The sequence below is a fragment of the Manis pentadactyla genome, chromosome 12, assembly GCF_030020395.1.
Source record: "Manis pentadactyla isolate mManPen7 chromosome 12, mManPen7.hap1, whole genome shotgun sequence".
NCBI lineage: Eukaryota > Metazoa > Chordata > Mammalia > Pholidota > Manidae > Manis > Manis pentadactyla.
The window spans coordinates 57,998,643-58,025,268 of NC_080030.1; the positions used below are offsets into that span (position 1 = coordinate 57,998,643).

The 26,626-nt window shown below is 37.1% G+C and overlaps 1 protein-coding gene across 3 annotated transcripts in view; it reads left to right on the forward strand.

Moving 5' to 3' along the window:
- STX7 (syntaxin 7) overlaps positions 1–25,071 on the forward strand; it is a 42,355-nt gene extending 17,284 nt beyond the window's left edge. For 2 of the 3 annotated variants that reach the window (XM_036903772.2, XM_036903773.2), the window contains exons 3-10: positions 14,360–14,429; positions 16,380–16,473; positions 17,138–17,275; positions 18,057–18,109; positions 18,653–18,749; positions 19,966–20,038; positions 21,454–21,536; positions 23,715–25,071. In XM_036903772.2, the coding sequence (XP_036759667.2) occupies positions 14,360–14,429; positions 16,380–16,473; positions 17,138–17,275; positions 18,057–18,109; positions 18,653–18,749; positions 19,966–20,038; positions 21,454–21,536; positions 23,715–23,807 (701 nt within the window). In that variant the 3' untranslated portion in view covers positions 23,808–25,071. The other variant, XM_036903774.2, reaches the window with a different exon arrangement.
- The last annotated feature ends 1,555 nt before the right edge of the window (positions 25,072–26,626 follow it).

A 26,626-nucleotide genomic window follows, 5' to 3' on the forward strand; every position in this document is an offset into this window, starting at 1 on the left:
GTATCCTTACAAGAAGAGGAAGAGACATGAGGGGTGCATAGGCAGAGGGAAACGGCCCCTGGGAACGCGGTGAGGAGGCCATCCACAAGCCGGGTGAGAGGCCTCAGGAGAAACCAGCCCTGCTGGCACCTTGACTTTAGACTCTCCAGTTTCCATGCAGAACTGGGAGAAAAAAAAATTACGTTGTTTCAGCCATGCAGTCTTTGATATTTTGTCATGGCAGCCCTAGCAAACTAATGCAGTTCTGCATTCCCAGCCACATTGTACTGGGATTTGAAGTCATAGGAAACCCCTATAACACTGAAATTAGCCTTTGAACCCTGAGGTTCTGTATTTTGTTATAACTTAATTGCCTCTCATAAAGTAATGGGTATGACTGTGCTTTGGAAGATATTCTTGATCACATGAAACAGAATGAGAGAAGAGATATTTATATTAACTTCTTGGACTTGGATAAAAAATTCAAGATTCCAAAGGATGTTTTCATTTGCTAAATAGCACATTAAGAAGAATAGCTGAAATGGATAGTAATATAGAAATATCTGTACTAAACATGCATTCCTTATGATATGCTTCCTATTTGAAGCCATTACTTTTAAATATAAGCCATTAAAAGTAAGCCAAGACTAACAGCATGACATCAGTTGATTTCTCAGCACTTATCTACTAAAATCGCTTGCTCTTCAGTGGCAAACTAAGGCAAAAATCAGCTTTAAGGTCAATTTGCATGCTTTTATTTAATAATAAATCTAAGTGGTTATATTTATTCATAATTATATTACTTTACTTTTTATGAAAATGAGGTCATCTTATACCTATTTTTTGTTGCTTGCTTTTTCTCTCGTCTATGTTGGTTGTGTAATTTTCCATTATGTGAATGTTCCATACATCATTTCACCAGACTCTGTTAATGGGCATCTTGCCTTAATATTGTATGTTTAAAATTTGGGGAATTTAACATTTATGCTTCTTCCACAAATGAATCTTGAGTTCCATGTAGATAAAATGTGATGCTGAGTCTACAATGAAAATGTTCATATGTATGTTTCCACACTCCATTTATCTTGAAATTATTATTACCAGATTTTGTTTCACTGTAAGTATCTTTAGTCTCGTAGTAGTTGTATTAAAGAGTGGCTTCTCTTTTATTAAAAAGGTTTCACGGTTGTTTGGGTAAACATCACTCAGCCCCTCCTTGCTGCTGCCAGCCTGCACATTTTAGTCGGCTGGGTGCAGATCTGAGAGCAGAGAGCACATGTGAGGCTAAGCTGCTTAGTTTGGGTTTCTTGAAATGGTTTTGAAAATTCTTGTCTTCATCTCATTGAGTCTTTTCTTGTTTTTCACCAATTGCTGAGTAACATTTTTCATTAGAGAAATTGCCTTTTATACTTACTCTAAACTGTATTTTTTTCTTAAAGTAGCTATTAATTGGTTTGCCTGTTAATTTATTTGGAAGAGCCCACAGGTTATACAGAGTAGTGTTCTGTAAGTCTTTGGTGCATTAGATTTTCTCAGTCTTCCTTTTTGTTAGAGCGTCATTATCATGATCGTTATTTGAGGCAACCAATATTAGTATAGCCGTTTGCTTCTCTGGGATAGTTTTGTCTTCATCCCATTTAAAGTCCCAGAAATATCACCAAGATCCCTCCTAGCCTGTGCACTATTATTTTCTTTAACTAAAAACCCATCTGAGGGCCTGTTACTTGTGAGTATGCAGAGCACTGCCTTGCATGGGAGGGAAGAGAGCTGGGCAAATGGCGCAACTAAACCCAGCCATTTTAGTTATATAGTATTGCCCGTGCACCCTGCTTTATTCAAAAGTATCTTTCTGGAAGGTATGTTAAGTTTTAAATGTCTTTTATGAACTGTGTACTGTGTGCCTTGTATTTGGTATTTTGTATCTGTTTTTTTGCACATTGCCATTTGATCTTCCATCCAACTCTGGCAAATGAGAAAGTGTAGGTTTGGAGTGCTTAGGTCACTTGCTCATGCTCATCCTCTGTTAGGTGGGGAGGCTGGTATTTGAACCTAGAACAGTCTGATTCATGTAGCACTATGCATTTGGATTTTGTTTTATGTTGTACCAGGGCATTACTTGTGCATGTAGGTGCTTTCATTCATTCCAGGAGTATTTATTAAGCACCTACCTGTGATGTGCGAGACACTGTCTGGATACTGGAGAAATGTCAGTGAATGAAATAAAAAGTACCTGCCTTTATGACTTTACCCTTTAGTGAGGGAAAACACATATAAGTAAGTACATTATATAGTATGTTGGAAAGAAATGTTAAGTGTTAAGACAGAAACATAACAGTGGGGATCTGTTATCCTGGAGAAGGGATTACAGTTGTAAATGGGCACATGAGGTGCCAGGGTAGGCCTTATTGAGGAGATGATAGTCAAGCAGGTATTTAAAGGTAGTGAGGGGGTATATCCTTTGGTATCTGGAGAAAGGATGTTCTAGATGTAGAAAGAGCAGGTACAAGGATGCCACTGTGGGAACCTGCCGTGGGGGTGTGCTAATGATGCTAGTGTGCACAGGGCTCAGAGGGCAGAGTAGGAGCTGGGGGTGGGTTCGTGGGGCCTTGCAGGCCATTCTAGGGACTCAGGATTGCACTCTGGGTTTTGAGCATTTAAATAAGTGGAATGTGGAACCACAATAGGAGAATTTTATCATATAGTCAGCATCACATTTTACTTTGTCTATATAGAACTCAGTAGAGTTCATTTATGGAGGCAGTGTAAGTGGTAAGTTCCCCAACTTTTAAAGATAGAATCTTTACAATGTCCATTAACAGAGGTTTGGTTTCATGACGTATGGCATGTGCGTATGATACAGGAGGCACAGTGGGCTCAACCAGAGTTTTGAATTTGCCAGGTGGTTAAGATAAACAGAAGAAGGGCTCACAGAGGGTATAAGCAAGAGGTGAATGTGAAGCCTGACCGTGGTGGCAAAGTTGGGTCAGGAGGCGAGTAAAGACATAGGTTTGGCGGGGAGGTTGTGTGAGGGAAAGTGGCAAAATGGTAAGATCAGAGGGTGGTAGGACTAACAGGTGGTAGGACTGGTGGTGAGGCCTGTTGGAATCAGGGCACCAGTGATGATGAGCTAGACACAGGAGGCGGTGATTTGTAAGTAGTGTGCATGAAAGTAAGATTGTGGGCAGAGTTACTATTTCTGGTAACGAAAAAGCCTTTGATATGATCTTTGAGTGTGTGACTAAGGTAGGATAGAGGCCAAGATCATTTAGGTAGAAATGTGCGAAGAATGGAGGCCAGGTTGGTGGAAGGATCATTGATGTGTGTTGAAATCGCCAGGCAGTGAGACGGTCGGGGTGAGCAAGCCAAGAGCTAAAAGCTACAGGACAGTGAGGGGGCGTGGCCAAGGAGCCCGGGTGATTTCCGCGGCGGAGAATGCGCAGTGGCTATTGTATGTGTCTGTTCATTCTTGTGCCTCCGTCCTCTGGTCTTCATTTCTGATTTGTCTTTTTCTTTCCTAAGTTCTCTAATTCCTACTTTGCCAACGCCTGTTATCTGGCCATCTCATCTGTGAGTTCTTTTGTGGTCTCCCCTTAAAATTGCAATTGCTTCACTGAGTCAAAAAAAAATTGTGGTGCAATTTTGGGTTATAATTTTGACTTTATCCTCTTTGTGGCAACATTTTTTCCTTCTGCGTGTTCTTTATAGGGAATGTTGCTGTTCTCTTCTACAATGTTTTTTCTAGTCTCAAGTGTGTGGTTACTATATCTACTTCTTTTTTTCCTTCAATGGATTGAGTTTGATTTTCCTGGCAGGAGGGTCCTGTGAAGGGAGAGGAAAAATGCCTGTCTTTACTCAAGGGCTCCTTTCTCTCTGTCCTGGCCTGAGGCAGTCTTTCCTCCTCTGTCTCTCAGGAGTCTGGCATAGGTCTTTCTCCCTAAGTCCTGATCCTCTCCCCCCCAACCCCGTAATCCTGTTGGCCCAAGATGCACAGCCACCTCTTTCTAAAGTGTCTGCCTCCTCTTAGAGAAAGGGAGTCCTTGATAGATCTGCAGCCTGTGGGCCCCCTGAGCAGAGGCCAGGCCTCCCCTTTGGACTGCCCTGCAGAGTGCCCAGGCCATTCTCAGCTCTGCTCCTGGTCCCACCATGGGGGCAGTCATCTTCTGGAAGAGGATGTTTGCTGGTGATGTCAGCTCTGCCTCCCCAGTTCCCTTCTGCAGCCCCCCTGGTCCCTGCCCACCCATAGGGCTTCCCATTCACAATCTGCTCTTTTCTGTTGCTTTTAGCCGCATGTACATATTTTTGAGAAGTTTTTTTTTTGTCTTAGTTTCTCTGAAAATTTATCTTTTATGGGTCATCCTCCCAACCCCATCTTTTGTATGACTTGAAGAGGTAAGATTCAGAAGCAAACTTCTGCCATGTTCTTGTAAGAAGCAGAAATTCATTTTCGGTGTTTTTAGCAGCACAGTGTCTTCACATACAGAACTAATCAGAAATTAGGACTAAGGGAATGGTTTGGAAATCACCGCCGTATAAACTGGAGGTGAACTTACTGTGATAGCTGATACTTGGCTGCTTTGGGAGTAGGAGAATTAGTGGGACTTCAGGATGACAGGAAGGAAGCTCATCAAGGAGGTGGGCCAAGGGAGGGTCAGGCTGGGGAACTGGAAGGGCAGGGCTTGGCAAGTCCTCCACAGATGCCCTTCTCAAGGGGCCCCGTCCTCTTCTGGGCCTTTGGTACTTCTGATTCTGGACTCCCGCTGAGCAAGCCCATGTGATAAAGTGTTAGAATCAAGTATCTTTGCTAAGAGATTGTTTGCAGTGTTCCAGCAATCTTACAAATGCAAAGTATTGTTTACATACAGTTTTCAAATCGCTTGTTTTTTTACTTTGTTTATTTTTAAGAACCTTACCTTCAGATTTAACTCATCATTAATCTGTAATAACTTTAAAATGCACTGTATTTCTACTTTGCTAACCTGTATGCCTTTCTACCTTTGAAGTTTCTGGGAAGAAAACTGGTGAGAAAGTGAAAAATAAATGTGTTTAGTGTGTTTTAAATCTGAGATTGCTTTGTGGATATGCCTGCCCTTGTGCTAGTCTGGGATGCAGAGCCCAGCACACCGGTAGGCTTGGCCCCTGGAGGCACAGACTCCACGGGGAGCTCAGCTCTTGATCCTTCACCTTTCTCCCCACCCCTTCTCTTTTTCACAGATTGCATCAATTCTTTTACATACAGGGAAGATAAACTCCCTGTTTGGATCACAAGACACAACATGAGATAGAGGGCATACTGGAAAAAAGCCCATAATTATTTTAGTAGCTGTCTTTCAGATCCTTTAGGGAGTTTTCCTGCTTGTGATGTGCCTTATAGAATTACAATATTTGTTTCTTAGTTTTTCTTGGTTTATGAAATAGACCAAGTTCACTTGATTTTTTTTTCTTAAAACCATTTTGTGTTGATATTTTACTTTTTTCAACTAGCTGACAGTTTCTTTGCTCTGTGACCCTGTGCCCCTTGTACTCTGTAACAAACCTAACTAATGATTCTAATTACTGTAAACTTATTAGTAATAGCATCTTGTGTTCTTATAGAGATCTATGCCAGTTCCACAATGTTTTCATGTATATACAATTTCATGTAATTCTCCAAACCCCCTTTAAAGCAGGTGGAAGGATTGATAGATGAGAAGAGTTGAGTCTAAATAAAACAGAGTTGGTTTAATATTTAGGTTCCTTTTTCTAGTTTAGTTTAAAGTATATCCCTTGTATGTAACTGCTACATGCTTGTCACTGTTACTAGTAGTGACTCTTTTCTCTTAATTCTGGGATATAAATGTTTTATGTCCATTGATATTTATCATTATCTCTACAATCCTTATAACTATGTCAGAGATTCTTAAGTTCCAGTGCCCTCCTAAAGCTTGGTTCACATTATTTAGTTAAACATGTTAATAAGAATATTCTTTTCTGACTTTCAGAAGAACATAAACTACTTGATACTGTTAGCTTTCATTTATTGAACTTGCTCTTACTATGTATGTACAAGGTACTTAATGTTTTTTTCCATGCCAGTTCATGACAACTGAGAAAGATGTGATTTTTCTCTCCATTTGGAACAGTTTTAGCTTAGAAAGATTAGGTGAATTGCCCAAGGTCAGCAGCCAGGAAGAAGTGAGGTCGGGTTTCCAAATCAGACTGCCTCCCAGGCTGCTGGCTGGTCAGCATTAAACTCTACTTCTTCTTCCTCAATGTGATGTGGGTGAGACTGAGTGAGAATCTCAAAATCACCTGTCCAGGAGTTTCACTAACCATTATTTTTTTTCTGTGATTAACTATTACAACTCTGAGTTATTTTGTGTTGAGCAAAAGAAATGTTTTGGGCTATAAAAGAAGATAGCTGTATTCTGTTCTCAGAAATTTGGAGACAGTTCTTGGAAAGCTGTACATGGCTGATAGGGCTGGCGCAGGTGTCCCTGCAGCCCAGCCAGTCTTACTGCTCGGCAGGGTCCTCCCCACATCCCGGTGAACTCCATCCAGCAGACTGGAACCCCGAGTACCAGCTGCTATCTACAATTTTATGGCAAAATACATGCTCTTTGCTATGAGGCTTGTTTTCTTACATAATCCACTAGATGGCAGCAGACCCACATGGAATAGAATGTGGTTTCGGTACGGAAGGTAAAAAGAGCCAGAAAGGGGACTGTTCTGTTTTTGAGGAAATAATAGTGCACCTTTTTTGGATGTGTGGGAAATACTGTTCTCTTTGTGTTATGAAAAATGTGTTATATTCTTTAAACTTACCTCTCTGGAAGTGAGAAATGGTGCAAATAGTTCAAAATTGTGGACAAGACAAAAATAATCTGTTCATTGCATTCTTGCAGAGGTGCATCTTTCTTTTAATCCTACCTCCATGTGTCTGGTCTTCAAGAAACTGTTTATGGTTATGTGAAGACTTTGTTCCTTAATTTTCGTGTTTCATGACTTTTTTTTTTTCTTTAAAGTTGGACATATACCAATTAAAATTGAATGTGACTATCCTATAAATTCACAAAACCCCAGGCTAAGGAAGTGAAATCCTAAAGGAACTGACTTAGAAGAAACTAAGAATGATTCTCAGTGGTTGCAGATCACCATCTTGCTTGTTGTCTTCTTAGAAACCTAAATTTTTGTCTCTAAGCTAATTTTTCTTAAACATTTTTAACATGGTCCACTTGGGGGTGGCTAAAGATCCCATGAACTACTCTCCTACTAGTCTTACCTAACAGAAGGAAAAAAAACTAGGAGATAGTTAAAAACTGGAGAGTAATAAAATAAGAGTGATAACAATAACAGCAGTCACTCTTCAAAAGTGTTTCTCCTACATATGACAAAGTAACTACGGTTGTTTCTAAATTAACATAAGAGATTGGAAATAATAACCTACTCAAGCCAGAACCTGTGATGTTTTGATTACATGTTCTTTCTGAAAATTGTAGAAATTCAAATCAGTAAGTATACATGTTCAGTGGAAGATTTGAAACATTGTTAAACATTATAGCAGGTAGACCTAGTCACATAATAATACTTAATACAAGTAACCTGGGGAGTTTAGTTTGTGAATACAAAGTTTTAGAATTTTTACTAATTTACGACAGGGATTGGCCAGTTTTTTCCTGGACCAAATACTAAATAGTTTCGGCTTTGCAAGCCACATGGTTTCTTGCATATTGTCCTTCTTTGTTTTTGTTTTTGTTTTTGTTAATTCTTTAAAAATGTAACAACCTTTCTCAGCTGGAAGGCTTTACAAAACCGGCCCAATTTGCTGTGCCTGATGTAAGAGGATAATGCCAGTCATATGTTAAATGATGTCGCTGGAATCTTGCCAGTTCATACTACCTGAAGAAAAGACAAGCATTTATTTCTTGTTCAGTTTCCTCTGGGCTGTAGGGCCTTCTGCCGGACTGGTGGCTGTGAAACTCAACAACTCAACTCTTTAAATTATTCCACGTTAGTACACACTTAATTTTTCCTTTGTTTGCTGTGGCAACTGTCATACACCTAAATTACAAAATAATCTTTTTAAAAGACTTACTTTGAGTCCTTTTTAGCAGTCTGGAGAAAATTGTTTTGAAAACCAAAAATCTGCATTCTAATCCCTGCTCTTCTGCTAAATAACTGTAGTTTCTTGGACAAATCAGTTACTCTTTCTGTCTCAACTTCTTCATTTGTAAAATAGGATTAAACTAAGGCCATATAATATTTCTCCTAAGTTTGATGCGGTAATTTCGAATTTATGTTTCTATTGGCCCTTTATCACCTGACCAGATGATACCTTTAAGTGATCCTCAAGTTTAGAGCTTTACAAATCAAAGGAACAATTGAATCATTGTTGATGTCCAAAGCCTGCCCACTGTGCTTGGTACCTTGGTACATAGTGGATGCCCAGTAAATGTTTGTTGAATGAATGAAAAATAAATCAGTATTACTACCTTTCTTAACTCTCCTCTTAATATATGCTTTCTATTTTAGAAATACATGTAATTTCTTACATAAGGTTTGATCTTTCTAATGCTCTTTTGTGGTTCAGTTCTTAAAATACTCATTGAATGTCAACCATTTTGTGGGTTCTAGAGACACAAAAGTGAGTAAGACTTTAAGGTAAGACTTTAAGGAGTTTGCTTGCAAGATGAGCATTACCAGTAGGTAATCTGATCATTTCAATTTATATTTAAGCATGGTATTAGAGGTTTGAACCTCCAAACTAACCATTACAGATGCCACCTCCATTAAAACTTTTTGGATTGTCCTCTAAGAGAACTCGTACAGGTCCTTATTTGAAGCACTTCCAATAATAGCATTAGTAACTTCTTCTTTGGGTTTATATCATGCACTTTACTTCCCTTTTTTAGATTGTGTGTTACATGAGTATAGTGGGCCCTGTTTTTGTATTCATGGAAACATCTAGCCCTTCAGTTAAATGCATTCTATTAGGCATAACATAATAGTAGTGTTTGTAAGAAATTTCATTTTATAAAATTCTGTGTTAAAATAATTGTTTCAGAATGAAAAGGTTGTCAGCCAAAGAATTTGACTTGTAAGGAATTTCAGTATCTATAAAACCTAACTAGCACTAAATAAATATAGCTTTTCATTACAACCAGCTTGTTTAAGAATCTGATCTTTCTTTTTGTGATTGCTACTAAGTTTTTCATTATTAGTTACATCTATTTATAATGGAGGTAAGCAAAGCTCAAGGATTCTTAAAACCATTATATTGCTTTAACAACCAGCGTTTTCCTGTAAGACTGGTTCCCTAACGGTGCTTCCTAGTGGTCATGATATTTTAACCAAAAGATCTGAATATAATAAGCATTTTGGGTATTAGGTAGCCAAAAATAAATATGCATTATAGTTCATCCCTTTTATTTCCCACAGTGAACATTTCCTTTTTTTTAAATACATAAGCTCAAAAAAAAAAAATCCCCTGCCTAACATAGTTCTACTGTCACACCACCAGAGTGCCTCTCCCATTTCCACAGAAGGGGTAAAAGCAAGGCCTGTTCAGCTCCTGCATCCAGTGCCAGGTCTCATCAGCGATTCCAGTTCTTGCCTCCCCTGCTTCAGCAGGATTGAGTCACAGTATTCCTTAGCCTGTAGACCAGAGTGTAAGTGTGATGACCACTAACAACACGCCCCTCCCTATAAAACAGTGGGGGATATGGATAGGGCAGGAGGCAGATAGTTATACCATCTAAATACACACATTGCAGAGCAAGGAAGAAGATACTGACAGGCGCTGGAGTTGCTGCTCTGCAGGAAACGCAGCTGCAGTTTGCATGAATACTTCTTCTTGAGGGCCGTTTCATGCTCTTGCCTTCATTTCACACCCCGGCTGTTTGCAGTGACCCAGACTTTGAAGCCGCGTCCTTGCTCCTGCTCACATGCTGTGTGGTGCTGACTATATGACTGAAGGTGGCAGTATTAGCAAGTTTCCTCCAGCTAATCTACTGAGCTTTATTTACACTCCTCTTTCTAACTTTGGTGTAAGCATACGCTTGCACCCCTTTAACTACCTCAGTTGACATTACACAACCCTGGCTCCAGGTGGCTAGACGTAGTCCCAGCCTTGACCGGGTTGTACTCCTCACTTGGATAGTGTCTCTAAATTACCTCGGGGGATGGAAGAAAACTTGTAAGTAGGTAATTAGGTGTTAATATGAAATGTTTCTCTTCACTTTCACCTTAGTTCCCAAATCTTAAGTTTTCTTACTGGCTGTGGGTGAAACAGCATGGTTGTTATTTGAGAGCATTAAATTCCTATAGGGCAGCACATTAGCTTCCCATGATATTGTCTCCTAGGTGACACCATAATTAGTCTAAAATGGGCCATTAAACATTCCACAAGTTCACCAGGTTCTGGATAATGCCATACTGGCAGATCAGTGAATCCTGTTGTCTTTGGAAGATCTGTTAATTTTTTTTCTCTGTAAAATGAATGTCTGATCAGAAGCTCTAGTGTGTGGAATCCCATGCACCACCAAATCCATTCTAAAGGACTCGTGTTTTTTCCTATTAGGAGTTTTATACAGCATCCTGATACTACACAGGCACTTAAGTTACCATTGGATCAAACAGCCACTAAAGCCAAGTTGTAGAGGTGATTGTATTGCTGGATATGCACTTGAACCAGCTGGGTAGCCTTTTCTTTTGGGGACTTAAAACCAGAGCTGCCAACCTTGGCAGGCATTCAGTGAAATGGTTTGGAGCAGCATAGAAAGTTTCACTAAGCACTGCTTCGCACTTGTACTTGAGATTGCAAAGAACAGTAATTTGTCATTTATTTTGTAGGAGCATGTCAGTGGTCCATACAGATGAATGAATAGACCAAGGTTCTTGGCTGAGGAAACAAGGCCCTTGTCTTGCTGTGGAATTTATCGTCTACCAGCTGGCACATTCGCCTCCTTCCAAGGGTGCTCTTGCTGCTTTTCAGGTCCTAAAAGCAGATGTAAGCAGTGAGTTGGACTAGTGTAGGTGATCATCCTTGAAAACTAAATTGTAGTATAGAGATGAATTGTGTGTATAATAGATAACCCTGACACTGAAAGCTCACTTCTGTCTCATCCAACTGAATGCAAACTTCTTCTCATGTTCTCTCCTTTTTTAAGATAGAGCAAGTAAGTATTTACCGTATCATCAGGAGATTGTAATGATCTCTTCAAATGCAGGTTATTGAATTTGAAGTCAGCATCTGAAAACACTTCTAGCCATCATGACATCTGCATGCCCCTGCCAGGCTGGCCAGCATAGTGGGAAGAGGAGGGCATCAGCACCCTCGGCTTGTGGTGGCATTTCTGAGCAATTTGACAGGAGTAGGTAATTGCTCTTGGTTTACAGTTTTGTTAGCATGCAGCGCCTCCAGTGGCTTCAGATGATCTCTCTTCCTTCCCCTGAGAGCCCTTACTCAGGAGGTAAGGGTGAACACTGGGCTCGCTGAGTATATCTGTTAAAAATACCAGGGAAATAACCACTTGGTAGATAGAGGCTCCCATGGGGCCTGTCAGAAGCAGTTCTACTTAATTCTTTTTAATGGCTGAGCAATTCTACAGAATTATTTATGCTTTCCAAGATTGATCTACTTTTCAGACGTTTTTTGCTTTTCATTTATCCAGTGACTATTATTAAAGTAACTGTTCTTGGCCCATTTTTATGCTGGCTTGTGTGACTTTTTCTCAATAATTTCTGGTTCTTCATGCAATATTGATATTGTTCTTCCTACGTGTGTCTCTACTTCTTGTTTTTAGGGCTTTGATTATAATATCTTTACCTGCTTATTTTTCTTGTTACCAGTCTGATCTGTGAAAAGTTATTATTGATGAGAAGTTGAATTTCTCATGTTTGTTTGCTTGTAAATATCAAGATGATATCCTTTATCCATTTTTCTGTTACCAATTTGTAGGAGTTTTTTCTCTGTTAGGGATATTTACCTTTCCTTCTCAATGGCTGCAGATATTTTATCCCATATACACACATACACATGTGTAATTTATGTATATCTGTAGTACAGGTACACATTTTTCATATAACTTAAAAAGTTTTGTGTTGTCAAATTTGTCGTATTTTCCTCCAGGCTTTTTAGTTTTATATCATTAGGTAATATTTATCCTCCTCTAAAATCATAAATAAGATCATATGCTAAATATCTATTTGTAGTTTCATGTGTCAATTTAATGATTTAAATTTTTAATATTTAAATTAATAACTTATTACAGATTTATTTTGTTAAATAAAGTAAGATAGAGTTCTGCTTCAATCCCCAAATAGTCAGTTTTCCTTGTGTCATTTATTAAATAATCTGTTTTTTCTCACTTAAAATGACTTTTTTAAAAGATAAGAACCCTCGAGAGATGAGCGAAATGCCTGCTACTATCCTACAGATGTCCACGCTACAGTTTGTCTTAATCAACATACCTCTTTTGAAAATAAAAGCTTTACATTCCTGTAAGAAAGTCCAAAAAACCTGTTGAGATTGAGAAAAAAATATATAACTAATTGCAAGGAGTCATAAGTTAAAAACAGCAAACATGATTTCTCTACCCTGCAAAAGAAAAATCTACTACCAAACAGAAACAGGCAAAAAACTCCTTTGAAACTAGGTGAAAGGTTAACAGTCCCTATATGCTCTATGACTCTCTGCAGTATTTATATTTTCCAACTTTGACTTGAAAGCAATGTTCATTACATCATCCTCAATGAACACAATTATCCTGCATTTGGAGTACAATCATTTCCTTGATCCCATAAATAAATGATGACTATCTTAAAACATTTAAATTATATAAATACACCACTTGTTTAAAATAAAAAGAATGGGTGGGTTAGATCATTTTTTCCTAGTTCTGGGCAATGTGAAACTTCACCGCTTTGAGATGGATTTTCAACTTATTTCTGCATAACATGTTATTTGTGGACACACTGGCATAAAGTTATAGATCTCCCCTTTTGTGAAGAGATTTTTTTATTGCAGTACTTAGATTTTGGATTGTGAGCTTAGCATGAATTTTAAAACCCTGACTTATCATCTTAAATATGTTAAACCTATGAAAAGTAGAAGTATAGTAGGGCGAACTTTTTACATGCCCTTCACCTAGGCTCACCAATTGCTGACATTGTTCCACTTTTGTCTAGTATCTATTTCTCTCCAAATTCAGATTTCAAAATCTAAGTTGTCTCCACAGTATTTTTATAGTGTTTGACTGATTCAGAATCCAGTCAAAACTCATACATTGCCTTTTGGGTAGTTTAGTATTTTTGGGTGCTTTACTTCTTTAATTTGGAAAGCTCCCTGTCCGTGCCATGTGTGTGTGTGTGTGGAAAGCTCCCTGTCTGTGCCGTGTGTGTGTGTGGAAAGCTCCCTGTCTGTGCCATGTGTGTGTGTGTGTGTGTGTGTGTGTGTGGAAAGCTCCCTGTCTGTGCCATGTGTGTGTGTGTGTGTGTGTGTGTGTGTGGAAAGCTCCCTGTCTGTGCCGTGTGTGTGTGTGTGTGTGTGTGTGCGTGGAAAGCTCCCTGTCTGTGCTGTGTGTGTGTGTGTGTGTGTGTGTGTGTGTGTGTGTGACATTGCTATTTTTAAAAGTCCAGACCAGGTTGTTTTGTAGATTACACCACAGTTCTACATTGGGGTGATTTTTTATTGGATTCAGGTTGAATATTTTGGCAAGAAAAAAGTGTAGATCCCATTTGATTTTCTCATTGCGTCATGTCAGGATGCTCTTAATACCGATTTGTCCCATTGGTGCTGCTAAATTTGGTCATTTGATTTAAGCAACAAACTTATCTATGATAAAGTTAACACTTTTATAATTAATGTCACTTGTGAGGTGAAAATTTCAGGTTGTGTGACTATTTTCTATTTTTAGCATCCTTTGATGATCCTTACCTGATTCAGTTATTACACAGATAATCGAAAAATGCTTTTTTCTAGTTCTCCCTCATCTTCTGGTCCTCCCTCACTTATTAACTCTGATTCATTCACTTTATATAGCGGTGAATTATGTAATTCTTACAATTGTTTTCCTCACATTTTTTATGCCAGTAGAGTTCAAGTGAAAGTCCATGTGCCATTGTACTAAATGTTCTGATGTGATAGGAAAGAAGGTAGTATTTCTGGATCATAGGTACATTTTCACATGTTCACATCTCCACACAATTTCCACTTAAAAAGTAATCTATTATTGTCACTAATTAGGTTTAAACAAAACAAAACCCTTTCTTTTTTCTCAGTTAATGTTTTCATCTTTATTTTTCTATCATTTTCTAATTGTCCAATTGCCTATGTTAATTTCTAACTTAATTTCTGTTGTCCTGACGTTTGTAACAATCATATATTTATTTTCCGCCATAATAGCTGTGGAAATACAGAGGACTCTGAATCAACTTGGCACACCTCAAGACTCACCTGAATTGAGGCAACAGCTGTAAGTATTTAATTAAACAGAAAGAAAGACCTATTGTTGTGTTGCTTTAATAGGGTATAGTGTTATGTTAACTGGAGAAGCAAATGGAAAATTAATTGTACCAAGATTCTGTGTAGGTTTTTCCCTGTCCAATGTAGGCAAGTGTTTTCCTTTTACTTTAAAGATCTGACTTACTCTATCAGAGCAGAACTTCCTTTATTGCCTTTATCATACTATTTAAATAGGTTATTTTGGATGGCTTTTGAAAAATGGTACTCTAAACTTCTCTGTTTATGTGACTTACTTCCCATAGCTGACAATCCCCACAATAACCAGGTTTTTATTTCGTTTAGATCCAGTACATACCCAATATGAGCTATCCTCCCAAAAGCTTATGCTGAGATCCTTTAATTTAGGAAAGCATTAGCCTCAGTTTAAAAAAAGTTATCATGAGGTTATATAATACATGTTTTAGTAAGTAAATATGTTGTTAGAAGAACAATAATACTTCATGGTGTTACAGATTTTATAGTTTTTACACATTTTCTTCTCTGAACCCTACAAAATTGGAGTGGGATGTATAGATTAAACAAACTATTTCCATTTTGCTCATAAGGAAAATGTATCTCTTGTGGGTTTGATGATTTGTCTAACATCATTCTGAACCTGAATCTTAAATCTAATTCAATGCTGTTACAGCCAAATTTCAAGTAATATATATGTAGTAGGTGATATTCCAAACATTAGCCATAAAAGGAAAAATTGCAAAGAGGAAGAAATTAAAAGAGGTAATAAGAATTCATATTTTTTCTGATGTGAAACTGGAGGAATTTATAATTCTCTCTCATTTATATTGTATTTTTCTGCAGTGGATGGATAGGGTGGTAAAAATGCCCCAAATCTAAATACTAAACCATCATTTATTAAAGTAAAATGTAATAGAAACACATAATTCTTAATAGCTACAACATTTGCTAAGGTGTCAATAGTGGAGATTCTGAATGGTATAAAATAAAACCTTCCTTTAAGAAATTTAACTATATTATGTTTCCTAAAGATTTAAAAAGGCATATTAAAGATGGGGTACATGATAAATATATGTAAGTAGGCTGTAATTCTTCCTTATCACTCAAATACAGATATCAACACTTAACCATACTTTTATGTAGTATCTCATTATTTTAAAGTGTCCTAAGTGTGAGCGATACATGTTATAATAAGAGAGAATATATTTGAGAGGTACAAATACTGTAATTTGTAAAGCATCACATTAATACAAGCTTATCTCTTTAGTGTTAAGTTCTTTATTTAAAATCTTACTTTTTTACTTCATAAGCCTGCTAACGAGAGCTAAAGATACCAATTAAAGATACAGTACAGTTTACCTTTTGTAATCCTGTTTCCTTTACAGAGAAACAATATTATTTTTTTCACAGCAGACTGAAATAGTAGGAAATTTGTACTATTGCTTATTTCGTCTTTCCTTTTTTTTTTTTTTTTTGTAAGAATCTTAAAGATAGAAATGGACAGGAGAGAAAGAAGAGAGGCTAGATATACCCTAAGATTTAGGAACTAGGTAGAATCTAAGGCAACAGATCTGTTTTTTACCTATTCCAGTGACTTCTCAATTGTGGGATGCAGATAAAAGGCTCCCATACTTCCAGTATCTCCAACACCAGACATCCTACAGTATCGTGCCGGCTCAAGCCATCTTTCTGTCCAAATGGCTGCTGTTTTTTATTTCTCAAAGCTGAGTTACCCTAAGTGAATCAAGAACTTCCCATGTGCAATTTGCTCGATATGTATCAAAGAATGGAACCTACAAATTTTGTTCTTATAGGGAAAATTTGGAAGCAGTCTATAAAAAAGTGATTTTTATGAAACTATCAGGGGTGATTGAAGTGGCTGAGCCGTAGCTTAAATAAGAAATACATTAGCCTCTTGGCCTTAATGCGTGTTTCCTCCCTTCAGGCATCAGAAGCAGCAGTACACGAACCAACTCGCCAAAGAAACAGATAAGTACATTAAAGAGTTTGGATCTCTGCCCACCACCCCCAGCGAACAGGTATCAGGCTTAAAGACGCATTGTTGATGTGCTGAATGAATGTGAAAGAAATCAAATGCATTGTAGGATCTTTGAATTGCTGTACTAGAAAGGAAATTAGGGGAGGGGGGCATTCTATTTGAGATTAGTTCACATAACACAAAACTATTTAATTGCCCAGCTAGTATCCTGTGGTTCAGTAAAGCAAAAATTATTTCCATGCCGTTGCTGTGACCCATAATTATGTGCTCAGAAAATGCTTCCTGAGTAATTGTTTCCTGCTTTCCAGGACTGACTCTATGCAACATGCACACTCATTTACCATGTCTTTATTCCTTGCTTATTTAGTGAAAGTTATTGCTTAGGTAAGAGTTTAAGGTTTCATTTTCCTAAAAAAAAAAAAAGACTACTTTGAAATAACCTCAGAATCATGGCCCAGTAGTTTGAATAAAAGTTTTTGGTGAGAAATCCAGCATTATGGGCCTTTTACCTCAAGGTAAATGTACACAGTATTTGAATGTTAATTGTCAATGTTATTGAGACTTATTGAGTAAGACCCTGTAATTGAGAGTGAGTGAGAATTTCAGAATTAAATAAAGAGCCAGTTAGTGGTAAAACAGCTTTTGCAAATTCTATAGAACTTCACAGCTTGATTCTAGTAGGTTTTTTTCCCCATTTCCTCCAGCGTCAAAGGAAAATACAGAAGGATCGCCTAGTGGCTGAGTTCACAACATCACTGACAAATTTTCAAAAGGTCCAGAGGCAAGCTGCTGAGAAAGAGAAAGAGTTTGTGGCTCGAGTAAGAGCCAGTTCCAGAGTATCTGTAAGTATTTGAAAAGGCATTGTAAAAATGAACGTGATATTCTCTAAGGGTCCCTTAAAAGACTACACTGGCATGAGCCTTTAAGTCATAAATACCTAAATATCTTGGAAGTTGGTATTTGAATATTTATTTTCAGTTTTTTTCTGCTCAATTTTAAGAAGGATGATAGTTATGTATTGTGGTTATTTTGCTCATGTCATGGAACAGTACATTACAGATTATACAAAAATATAGGAACATTTTGTCTGAAAAGATGAGAGGTAAAATCCTGACTAGTATTCCCACACTGATTTGTACTTGAGGCTGTCTGTGTCTGTGCTCGATTAGACAGCATTTTACTCTACTGGGTTATATGAAGAGGATGCAGATGAGCACAGTGTGTCATATAAACACTGAAAATGAATAGAAGACTGGAGAAAATACATAAAAGGATAATGTAAAGGGGGATTTTGACTTAATCTAAATTCCCTTAGAAACTGTCAAGAGTTTTTTGTTTCTTAATATAGAGGTTTTAAGATTACATAATGTTTTGATCAAGTAATATTTATTATTTGGCCCTTGAGAATATTTAATGAATTCCTTCCTTGTCAGTTTAGGATATAATTTTATTATTACTTGAAGTACTTGACCTATAAAATTAGAACACGAACTTTGCTCTTTCTCTACACACATGTGCACACAGGCATACATAAATCAGGTTAGGTTATTATAAAGGAAAATGTGAGTTTTATGGTGGTTTTCTTTGCTCCTTCTCAATCCATTCTATTACTGAATTATTCAGGGTGGTTTTCCTGAGGACAGCACAAAAGAAAGGAATCTTGTATCCTGGGAAAGGTAAGAAATAGAAAACACTATATAGATCAAAAGATAGATTTTTCATATACATTTTATACACTATAGTCTCTGAAATAGAATTCAAGCTTTCAGTATATTATGTAATGACTATCCTGTTATTTATAAATAGAAAACAACAAATTTGAAAAAATTCAAAATGATTTATAAAGTATGAATTACTAATTTGATAACATTCTAATAGCAATAATACTTTATTTTATAAGTAGTTGTTTATCCAAAATATTGCTGAGTTAATTATCATTTGATATGGATTATTTCTTCATGTGAAGTTTAAGTCAACTGAAAAGAAATACACTGTTGCCAAATGTAGCCTCCAATAATTAAGTAACAATAAAAAATAGTATCAGTGAAGTGAAACATGAATAAAATTTGATTCACACTTCTGTTCTTAGAATTTAAGGGAGCAATTATCAGACTTTGAAGAAAAAATACTCCATTTATTAAGTATTTCTTAAGTAAAGAAAGTCGTCCTGTTATTTAATCCCAGTCTTTCTTTTTTCCATATTCTGTTCTTTCTCTTAGCCAAACTCAACCGCAAGTGCAGGTGCAGGATGAAGAAATTACGGAGGATGACCTCCGCCTTATTCATGAGAGAGAGTCTTCTATTCGGCAACTTGAAGTAAGCTTCACACCATATAGGTGGACTTCTGCTCTGTTCTTAATGTGTTTATCTTCAGGATGCCTAGGTAATGCTAGGAAAGGGGTGGAGAAAGAAAATGAGTAAATGTTATCTGTTTGGTGGCATTTCTTATATAAATTAGAATAATTCCCTTTTTTTTAGAATTTGTGCTAAGATGAGAGAACATACCTCCCTCAACTCCAGCTTTTGTTTTTTATTCTGTTAAGTCATCTCAGGTCACCTTAACATTGAGAAAATAATCAGTCTTGAGATAAATATCCATTCAAAGAGACTGGGTGGCTTCCATGGCACATGATAAACCTCATACCTGCGTGAATAAGACTTTCTATGAGAGCTTTGAAAGTATTTTATTTATCTTTAGTATATTTATGACATCAAAGAGATCTAAAAGTTAAGTAAGCCTGAGTTCTCTGGAATCTACCTATTCCTTAGATGAGCCAATAACAGCTAGCAATAGCTACCATATATTGAGGGCTTCCATGTGCCACGCAGTCTGTGATAAGTGCTTTGTGTTTGTTATCTCATTTAATTCTCACAAAAGCTCTATGAAATACTTACCTGTGTTATTATCATCACCATTTTACAGACAGGGAAACTAAGGCACAGGATGAATATGTAAATTGTTCCCTCCATAAAATATGAAAACTTACTCTACAATCAGGCAAAAATTAGTTATAACATATTGAAGAGAAGTAAATTTATAACTTCTTTATCCATCACTACTCTATTGCATATTCCTATTTAGTAACATGAGACTGAATTTAGCCCTAATGTTTTATTTTTTAAATTGCCAAATTGATGTGTAAATTTTTACTAGAAATACCTCATAACAAAATTCTTTACTCTTGTGAGGAAATACTGCTTGTGATAACAAAACCATCAGACTGTGTAACATAAACTTGGTAACCAGGGCCCTTCTTTGTTATAAACCCTTCATTTCCATCCTGCCTCGCTTGGTATTTTTAATGACACAAACTTATTTTTAAAGAACTGATTACTGTTTTTGAAGATCTCCTTACTTAGGATTGCTTGTAGTGAAACCCATTTCTTGATATGTCCAGAATTTATTTATTAAGTCGAGTAGTACGATCACTTATGTATGAATGGTAGTTTTTGTTTTTATTTTTTAATTTTTTCCTCTTTCTGGATTGGGGACTGAATTCTGGTTATAATAATATGTGTGGTTTTCTCTTAGGCTGATATCATGGATATTAATGAAATATTTAAAGATTTGGGAATGATGATTCATGAGCAAGGAGATGTGATAGGTAAGCCTGCTGATTAGATTTCATGAGGTGGGGGCAACCTTTGCAATTTATGTGTGGTGACTTCTCAGGCAAGCATAACTGCTTCCTCTCTCTGTTTTGGTCCCCCTGAAATCAAAAGCACAATCTCTGCAACAGACAAAATCACTGGAATTATCTAAAACAGGTCTCGTTTTCGGCTCCTAATGGCTGAAATGACCAGCTTCATGTATTTCAGAAGCCCCAAACTTAATCTACCGCTACTGAGACCATGGAAGGCACCATGGAACATCACTCCAGCCAGACCCCTGGTTTCAGCGTTATCCCAGTTTAACTGTCATCACACCAAGGACTGTTCGGGAAACTTGTGCTAGTGATAATTATGCATAGTCATCTTGTCTTTTAGGTTAGAGGGAATAGGTAGCTCTTTGCCTAACCAGTCATTCTAGTATCTTTACAGTAGATGAATCTAGTAGTATTACTTAGATGCTAAAAAGTCTTTAAGAATTCTTTTAAAATGTCAGGAGCCAAGACTTCCTCCAAGTTTTAAATGTAATAGTTCTCCAAGTAAGGTGTAATTGTCAGTATTGATTAGGATCCTGGTCACTTTTGTCATTTTGAAATACGAAGATATCACTGGGTATGTGTAAAGATACATTTAATGTTTTCTGAATTTAGTTCATTTCAAATACTTTGACCTGTAGTTTAATATAACTGTTTGTCCATTCTTAATCTCCTCTGAAGCACCAGGAGATCATGGGGTAAAATTTCAGAATACAATTCATTCATTCATTTAGTAACTATTTATTGAGGGCCTACCATACCCAGGTGCAAATATAGGTACTGGGGATTCAACTGAAATTAAACAACAGATAAAAGTCCCTGACTTCATAGATCTTATAATCTAATTGGAGAAGAGAGATAATTTTTTTATAAAAGAAAGAAAAGTAAGTAAATGGTGGGAAGGAAAACAGCCGCTAGAGCTGGCAACATGGGCCCTTAGGGAAGGCTAGGTTTTAGCACAGAAAGAGGTTGATGATAGCCACAGAGCAAATGATAGTTTTTAATTCCCTTTATTTACCCTAAATGAAAGTTGTCAGATGCTTAGTACTCAGGTGGCCATCAGAGTGCAAACTAAGGAGACAGTGATTTTCAGGAGTTACCAGGTAGGTTTGGAGTTGTGTTGTCATAGAGTGATCAAGTTTCTTTTCCTCAAAATTTTATGTATAGTTTGGATCATCTGAGAAATAGTATAGTGAAGAATCATAGCCAGTTTAAAGAGAAATTCAGCTTTGCACATATACTACTACTATTAACTATGAGTAGTGAACGTGCTTAATCTTACCTTGCATGAAATTTCATGGTTTATGCAGCTCTGTTACTGGAGCACCAACACATGTAACAGTTTCACGTGTGTGTGTATGTGTTTTATTTTAAAGATAGCATAGAAGCCAATGTTGAAAATGCAGAGGTGCATGTCCAGCAAGCGAACCAGCAGCTGTCAAGAGCGGCAGAATATCAGGTAATATTAACTAATAAATTTTCATCTAATTTAGACTTCTAATCCTGTGTGTGTGAGAGAGAGAGAGAGAGGGAGATCAGGCTTAAAGTGGCTGGAGATGTTTAAATTTAAAATCCTATGGAAGACAGGTCAGAAATTGCACCAGTCAGTTTCAAACTGGGTTTATCCTGTTTATTCTCAGAATTGAGCCAGATCTGTAGCCCACAGGACAGGAAGTTCAGTGCTTAGAGTCCTGAGAGAAGCAGACAGTCCCAGCTTTTCTGACAGCTGGTGGTCTCCAGTGCCTCTGTGACATTCTGACCCAGAAACCTCGGACACCTTCTTCCCCCATTTCTCACTGTTCCCTTTCACTTCATTTTCCTTTTTTCGTCAATGACACCCTGCACTGAGGAGCAAAGATCTTTGTCCTAGAGAGATCTCATCAGGTCCTGTGGAAATTACACTTGCCTGGAGTGTGCTCGATTATACTCTCTCAGCATTTAGCAGACCCTTCACTAGGAATGAATTGATTTCTTAAGCGAATCATATATAGGGAGTTTATATGTAATACATCAAATATAAAGTACTTGTAAAGTACTATACAAATATTAGGACCATGTAGACAGCAAGGGTAAGACCAGGCTTTTTGGAAACCCCTAGATACAACCATAGCATTTGCTTTCTCTTTTAAAACTCCATATTTTGTTGTTTTTCATAATTATTTTCTCAGACCTTGTTACCTTTTTATAAAATATCTAAGAAAGTGGCACCATCTTAGATATTTTCAGTTGCTTTTCACTTTTCTCACTAATCGTAGAAGTTCCCTCTGCTCAAGCATCAGGATTCATCAGTGACTAGGCTTACATATTATTTCATTTTGCTTTTGGATTTGGGCAGCATGTAGAGATATATCCAGGTTTTACTTTTCCTCTTTGTGGAAGGACAAGCCTGCAGCAACCTGAGGAAAAGGAACACATCTTCCTAAGCTGCACCTCCAGATCTGAAGCTGCCCCCATACTTACACTCACAGGCCCTGAAGGGATGAGGAGAGAGCCAGGCAACACCAGTGCCGGGAAAGAGCAGCTTCCTGATAGCTCTGCTTGGGAGCCTTGATAGAAAACTCATGTCTTGGCAAAATATGGCACTTCTAGACCATGTGGGTGAACCGCGAGCATAAAGGAAGGTGATAAATGCCCCTGTCGCCGTCACACCCACGACCTCCCTCCTCCACACTAGAGAGGCTGCCCTAGGCAGCAAGGAACTGGAGCGGAGTCCCTGTGATTGCTCGGTGGACACATCACGCATGCAGCTGTGGGGACTGAGTGGCATCTGTGGGAAACACGGAGGCATGATGACATTGAAGCTGTAGAAAAACTGTGTTTCATGTGTGAGGAGTATTCAGTTGAAAAAGCATATGAATATGTGGAATCCTGAAAGTATTCATAGTTGCCAGGATAATTTCAGAGTCAGAAACATATCTTCCTGGAAATTCTTTGTTTCGTATAATTGACACAAAGCAAATTTACAAATTTTTCTCTTTTGTAAGAAAAAGGACTCCTGCATGTTGCTGTGAGATACATAAGCCATTAAAGAAATAGAAATCTACAGCTGGGCCAAGAATGAAGAATGGAGCACAACTCTTAACCTTTACTTTTTAAATGATTGTATTATAATTTTTTTAGCTCTTTTTTTTATTTGTATGTTGAGATTGTGAATGCAGTTTCCATTAATATTAAAGAGTGAGAATGATTATGGAAAACAACAAAGTTGCTTTAGGAAAAATTGCCAAACATACTTGCTGATATTTTCAGAGAACTTATTTGAAGAGCAACTTCCTGATAAAAGTCAAAAAATGTATAAGCTTTTTTAAGTTGTTCTCTGTTTTCATACATAGATAACCTCAGTCTGTTGCTGAAGTCAGTAACTTTCATTATGCTGTGTCTTCTTTTTGAAGCCTAACCACACCCAGAAAAATGACTAACAAAAGTTCAATCACTAACCCCTGAATCATTAATTAATTCAAGAAAATTTACTTGAAAAATTAGTGCCATATGTATTTAAGAGATTTTTGAACAGCAAAAAAAAAATAGAGCCAAAATTTGAGGGCAATAAAAACTTGAAATGAGCCAAATAATGTTCAGTTGCTATAGAGATGCTCCATTACATCTGTAAACATGTTTTTTATTTTTGCATCTGCAGCGCAAATCCAGGAAAACCCTGTGCATCATCATTTTTATCCTTATCATCGGAATTGTCATTATTGGTCTCATCATATGGAGAGTGTCAAGCTAAAAATTATAAAGGAGCATACTGTTGCACTACATTAGCTAAATTATGTTGGAAGATTTCCCTGTAATCCTGTTTTTTTTTAATTATTTTTAAGCTATTGCATTAAGAATGGTTCCCATACTTTGTTATTTTTGTTTGGGTGGTAAGCTTCCTTTGGATTAAAACTGATAGTTTCTAATACTGAAAGTTTTTCTAAATATCACTGCTGGCATATACCTTCTGTGCTTTCCGTCTAATGACTGTTAGGTTGTTGCCTACATTGTATACACCTTTCATTTCTAATTTATTTATCCTGTTGACTTAGCTTTTGGAATTAGTAAATTTAAAGGTGTGTGTGAAGTTCTGTGTACATCTGTCTTTCTGTCAGTGTAACATGCACCCAGAATTGTGTTACATCAATTAAAAATCTCAAATTTAATTTTGATTTGGGCCAGCAGAGGAAATATTTTCAACAACTTAACAAAATTAACGTATCTGTTTGTCGTGTGTTTTGTTTTGTTTTGTTTCCTCTAAGGTACATAACAGCATAAACTATCTATTTAACTTTTATGATTGGTTTTCTGTTAAGTCCCTTGTTTATTCTAAATGAATTCAATGAATAATTCCCTAGTATATCTCATACTCCTGATGTGTATATATTAAGCATTTGCTGTAGATTGCCTAGTAAATATGAGGATAGATTGTTTTTGCATAGGATCTGTTTAAGTCTGACATTTACTGAGGTATGTGTACTCACTATAAATGTTTAATGTAATTTGGAGGAAGAGTATGACAAAGCACCATCTATTGTCTTAGAAGTCTAAGGTCCCAACTTGTTATTCCACTATTTCTACAACTGTTATGGTGGAAAATTAATTACCTTCCTTTGTGTTATAGAATAATGGTTACATTTTTATCCTTAGGGCAAAATTACTTTTGGGAAATAACTTTCCCACAATTATTGTTTTTGAGCACCTAACACTTAAAATGTAATGTTTACCGTGTATACCATTTTATACCGTCTTTTGTTAGAAAAGGAATGGGATGTTTGCCAATTAACTCACTTGCCTTTTTAAATCAACATTGTTTTGATGCACTAATGTGAACACTGTAAAGGGGATTATCTTAGTTTGTAGTTTGTATTTTATAATGTTCTTTATATAGCAGTTTGATAGTGAAGGCATTGTTTTACATGGCAAACTATGAGACTTCAAATGGGAACAAATAAAATATTAAGTAACTAATAAATTGTACCTTTGCAACCAAAATAAAGATGATTTTGAAAGTGTCTGGGTAGTTACAGTTCATGAGGTCTTTGCTTCCGTGGGACCAACAGTTGACATTCACTTCACACTCCTGCCACTTGGGGTACCTGAAATTTTGAGGAGATTATGACCATATGGTGGCCATTCTACATTTTTCTAGAATACCTGTTCACTCAAAGTTTTTATTTGGGCGATCTTAAGAGGTTTTTTCCACTAGTAGGTAGAAGGTGCTTTATATGTTGCAAAACTCAGTTTTTTCCACAAAAGAGACTCTAGGAAACTTCTCTGTGCATGAACAATTAGAAACTTTGAGACTTTGTGTTCAGCAGAATCAGCTTGCTTTAGTGAACAGGTTGGATAATGCAGAGAGGAGAATTCATACAGATAGGATATGACCTTTTTGGAGGTCAGTATGAACCAATCGGGCCTGCTTGAACACGTTCCTTCTCTGAGTACAGAGGAGCATGCTCTTTCATGTGATACAGCAGCAGCTTGCGGCTGTATAAAAGTCCCAGTGGCTGCCACAAATCAGTTCAATTTTGGGTCACAGTTGTACTTGATAAAATGTTTGTTCTCTTTCAGGCAAAGGTGTTTATTTCTGTTCATTCCATGGAGAGGTCCCAGCAACAGCAAAAGCACTTAATTGGCGGGGAGGGCATGATTTCAGTGTGTTTTATAAAAGTGTAATATTTCATAAACTATTTTAACTAGGATACAAATCAGTGATTAAAAACGGAAACTTTAGTGGCTTGCATTCTTTTAAGAACCAATAATTTTGAGAGAAATTTACACAGAATATTTGGAACACAGAATAGTCTTGACTAGAAAAAAATTAAAGCAGTACAATAGCCAGATTTTCAAACTTCTTTAAGTGTTCCTTCCAGTTAGTTTTAGAATCTCTTTGTAAGGTGAAGTTTACGCTCTGGAAAAAGCAAGAGTTGTTTTCATGACTGTCAGCATATCTCAATCTGTGTGGGTCAGCCAGTTTCAAACTGAAGAACATTTTCCTGCTGGAGTAATACATTGCTCATTTCAGTGTGCTCCAAAGGCCTACTTGAATGACACAGATTGACATTCACCAGCCTTTTTTGCTTAAATCGAATGACAGTGTAGCATGAAGTTTGACTATTGTCTTGGTCATTAGTATTATGAAAATGCTTTGGTTTTGCATAGTGATTGAGGATGGAAGATAACTGGTACCACTTCAACATAATACAGCTTGTTATTTGGTAGGCATGGGATCAACTTTAAGGAAACAGAACTGTGGGCATAGATGGAGTTTGAGGTGGGACAGCACATCATGGATGCAGCCTGTGGTGCTGGGTGCGCAGTGGTGGTGCTTCATTGACTAAGAACACTGCATCTTGAAGAGGTTGCCTGAGGTCCTCTTTGGTCAAAAATGGTAAAATTTTCTCTGTACAAAAGAATGTTTTGAATACCAATCTCTTTAGGTAAATAGATAAAAACAAAATGACTTTGGAAACCTTGTCCCACAAAATTAGTCTGGTTTAGCAAGCAAAGTGCAGAATAGGTTTCCTAGTTGGTGTAATTTTTCCATTTATTTATTCAGAAAAAACT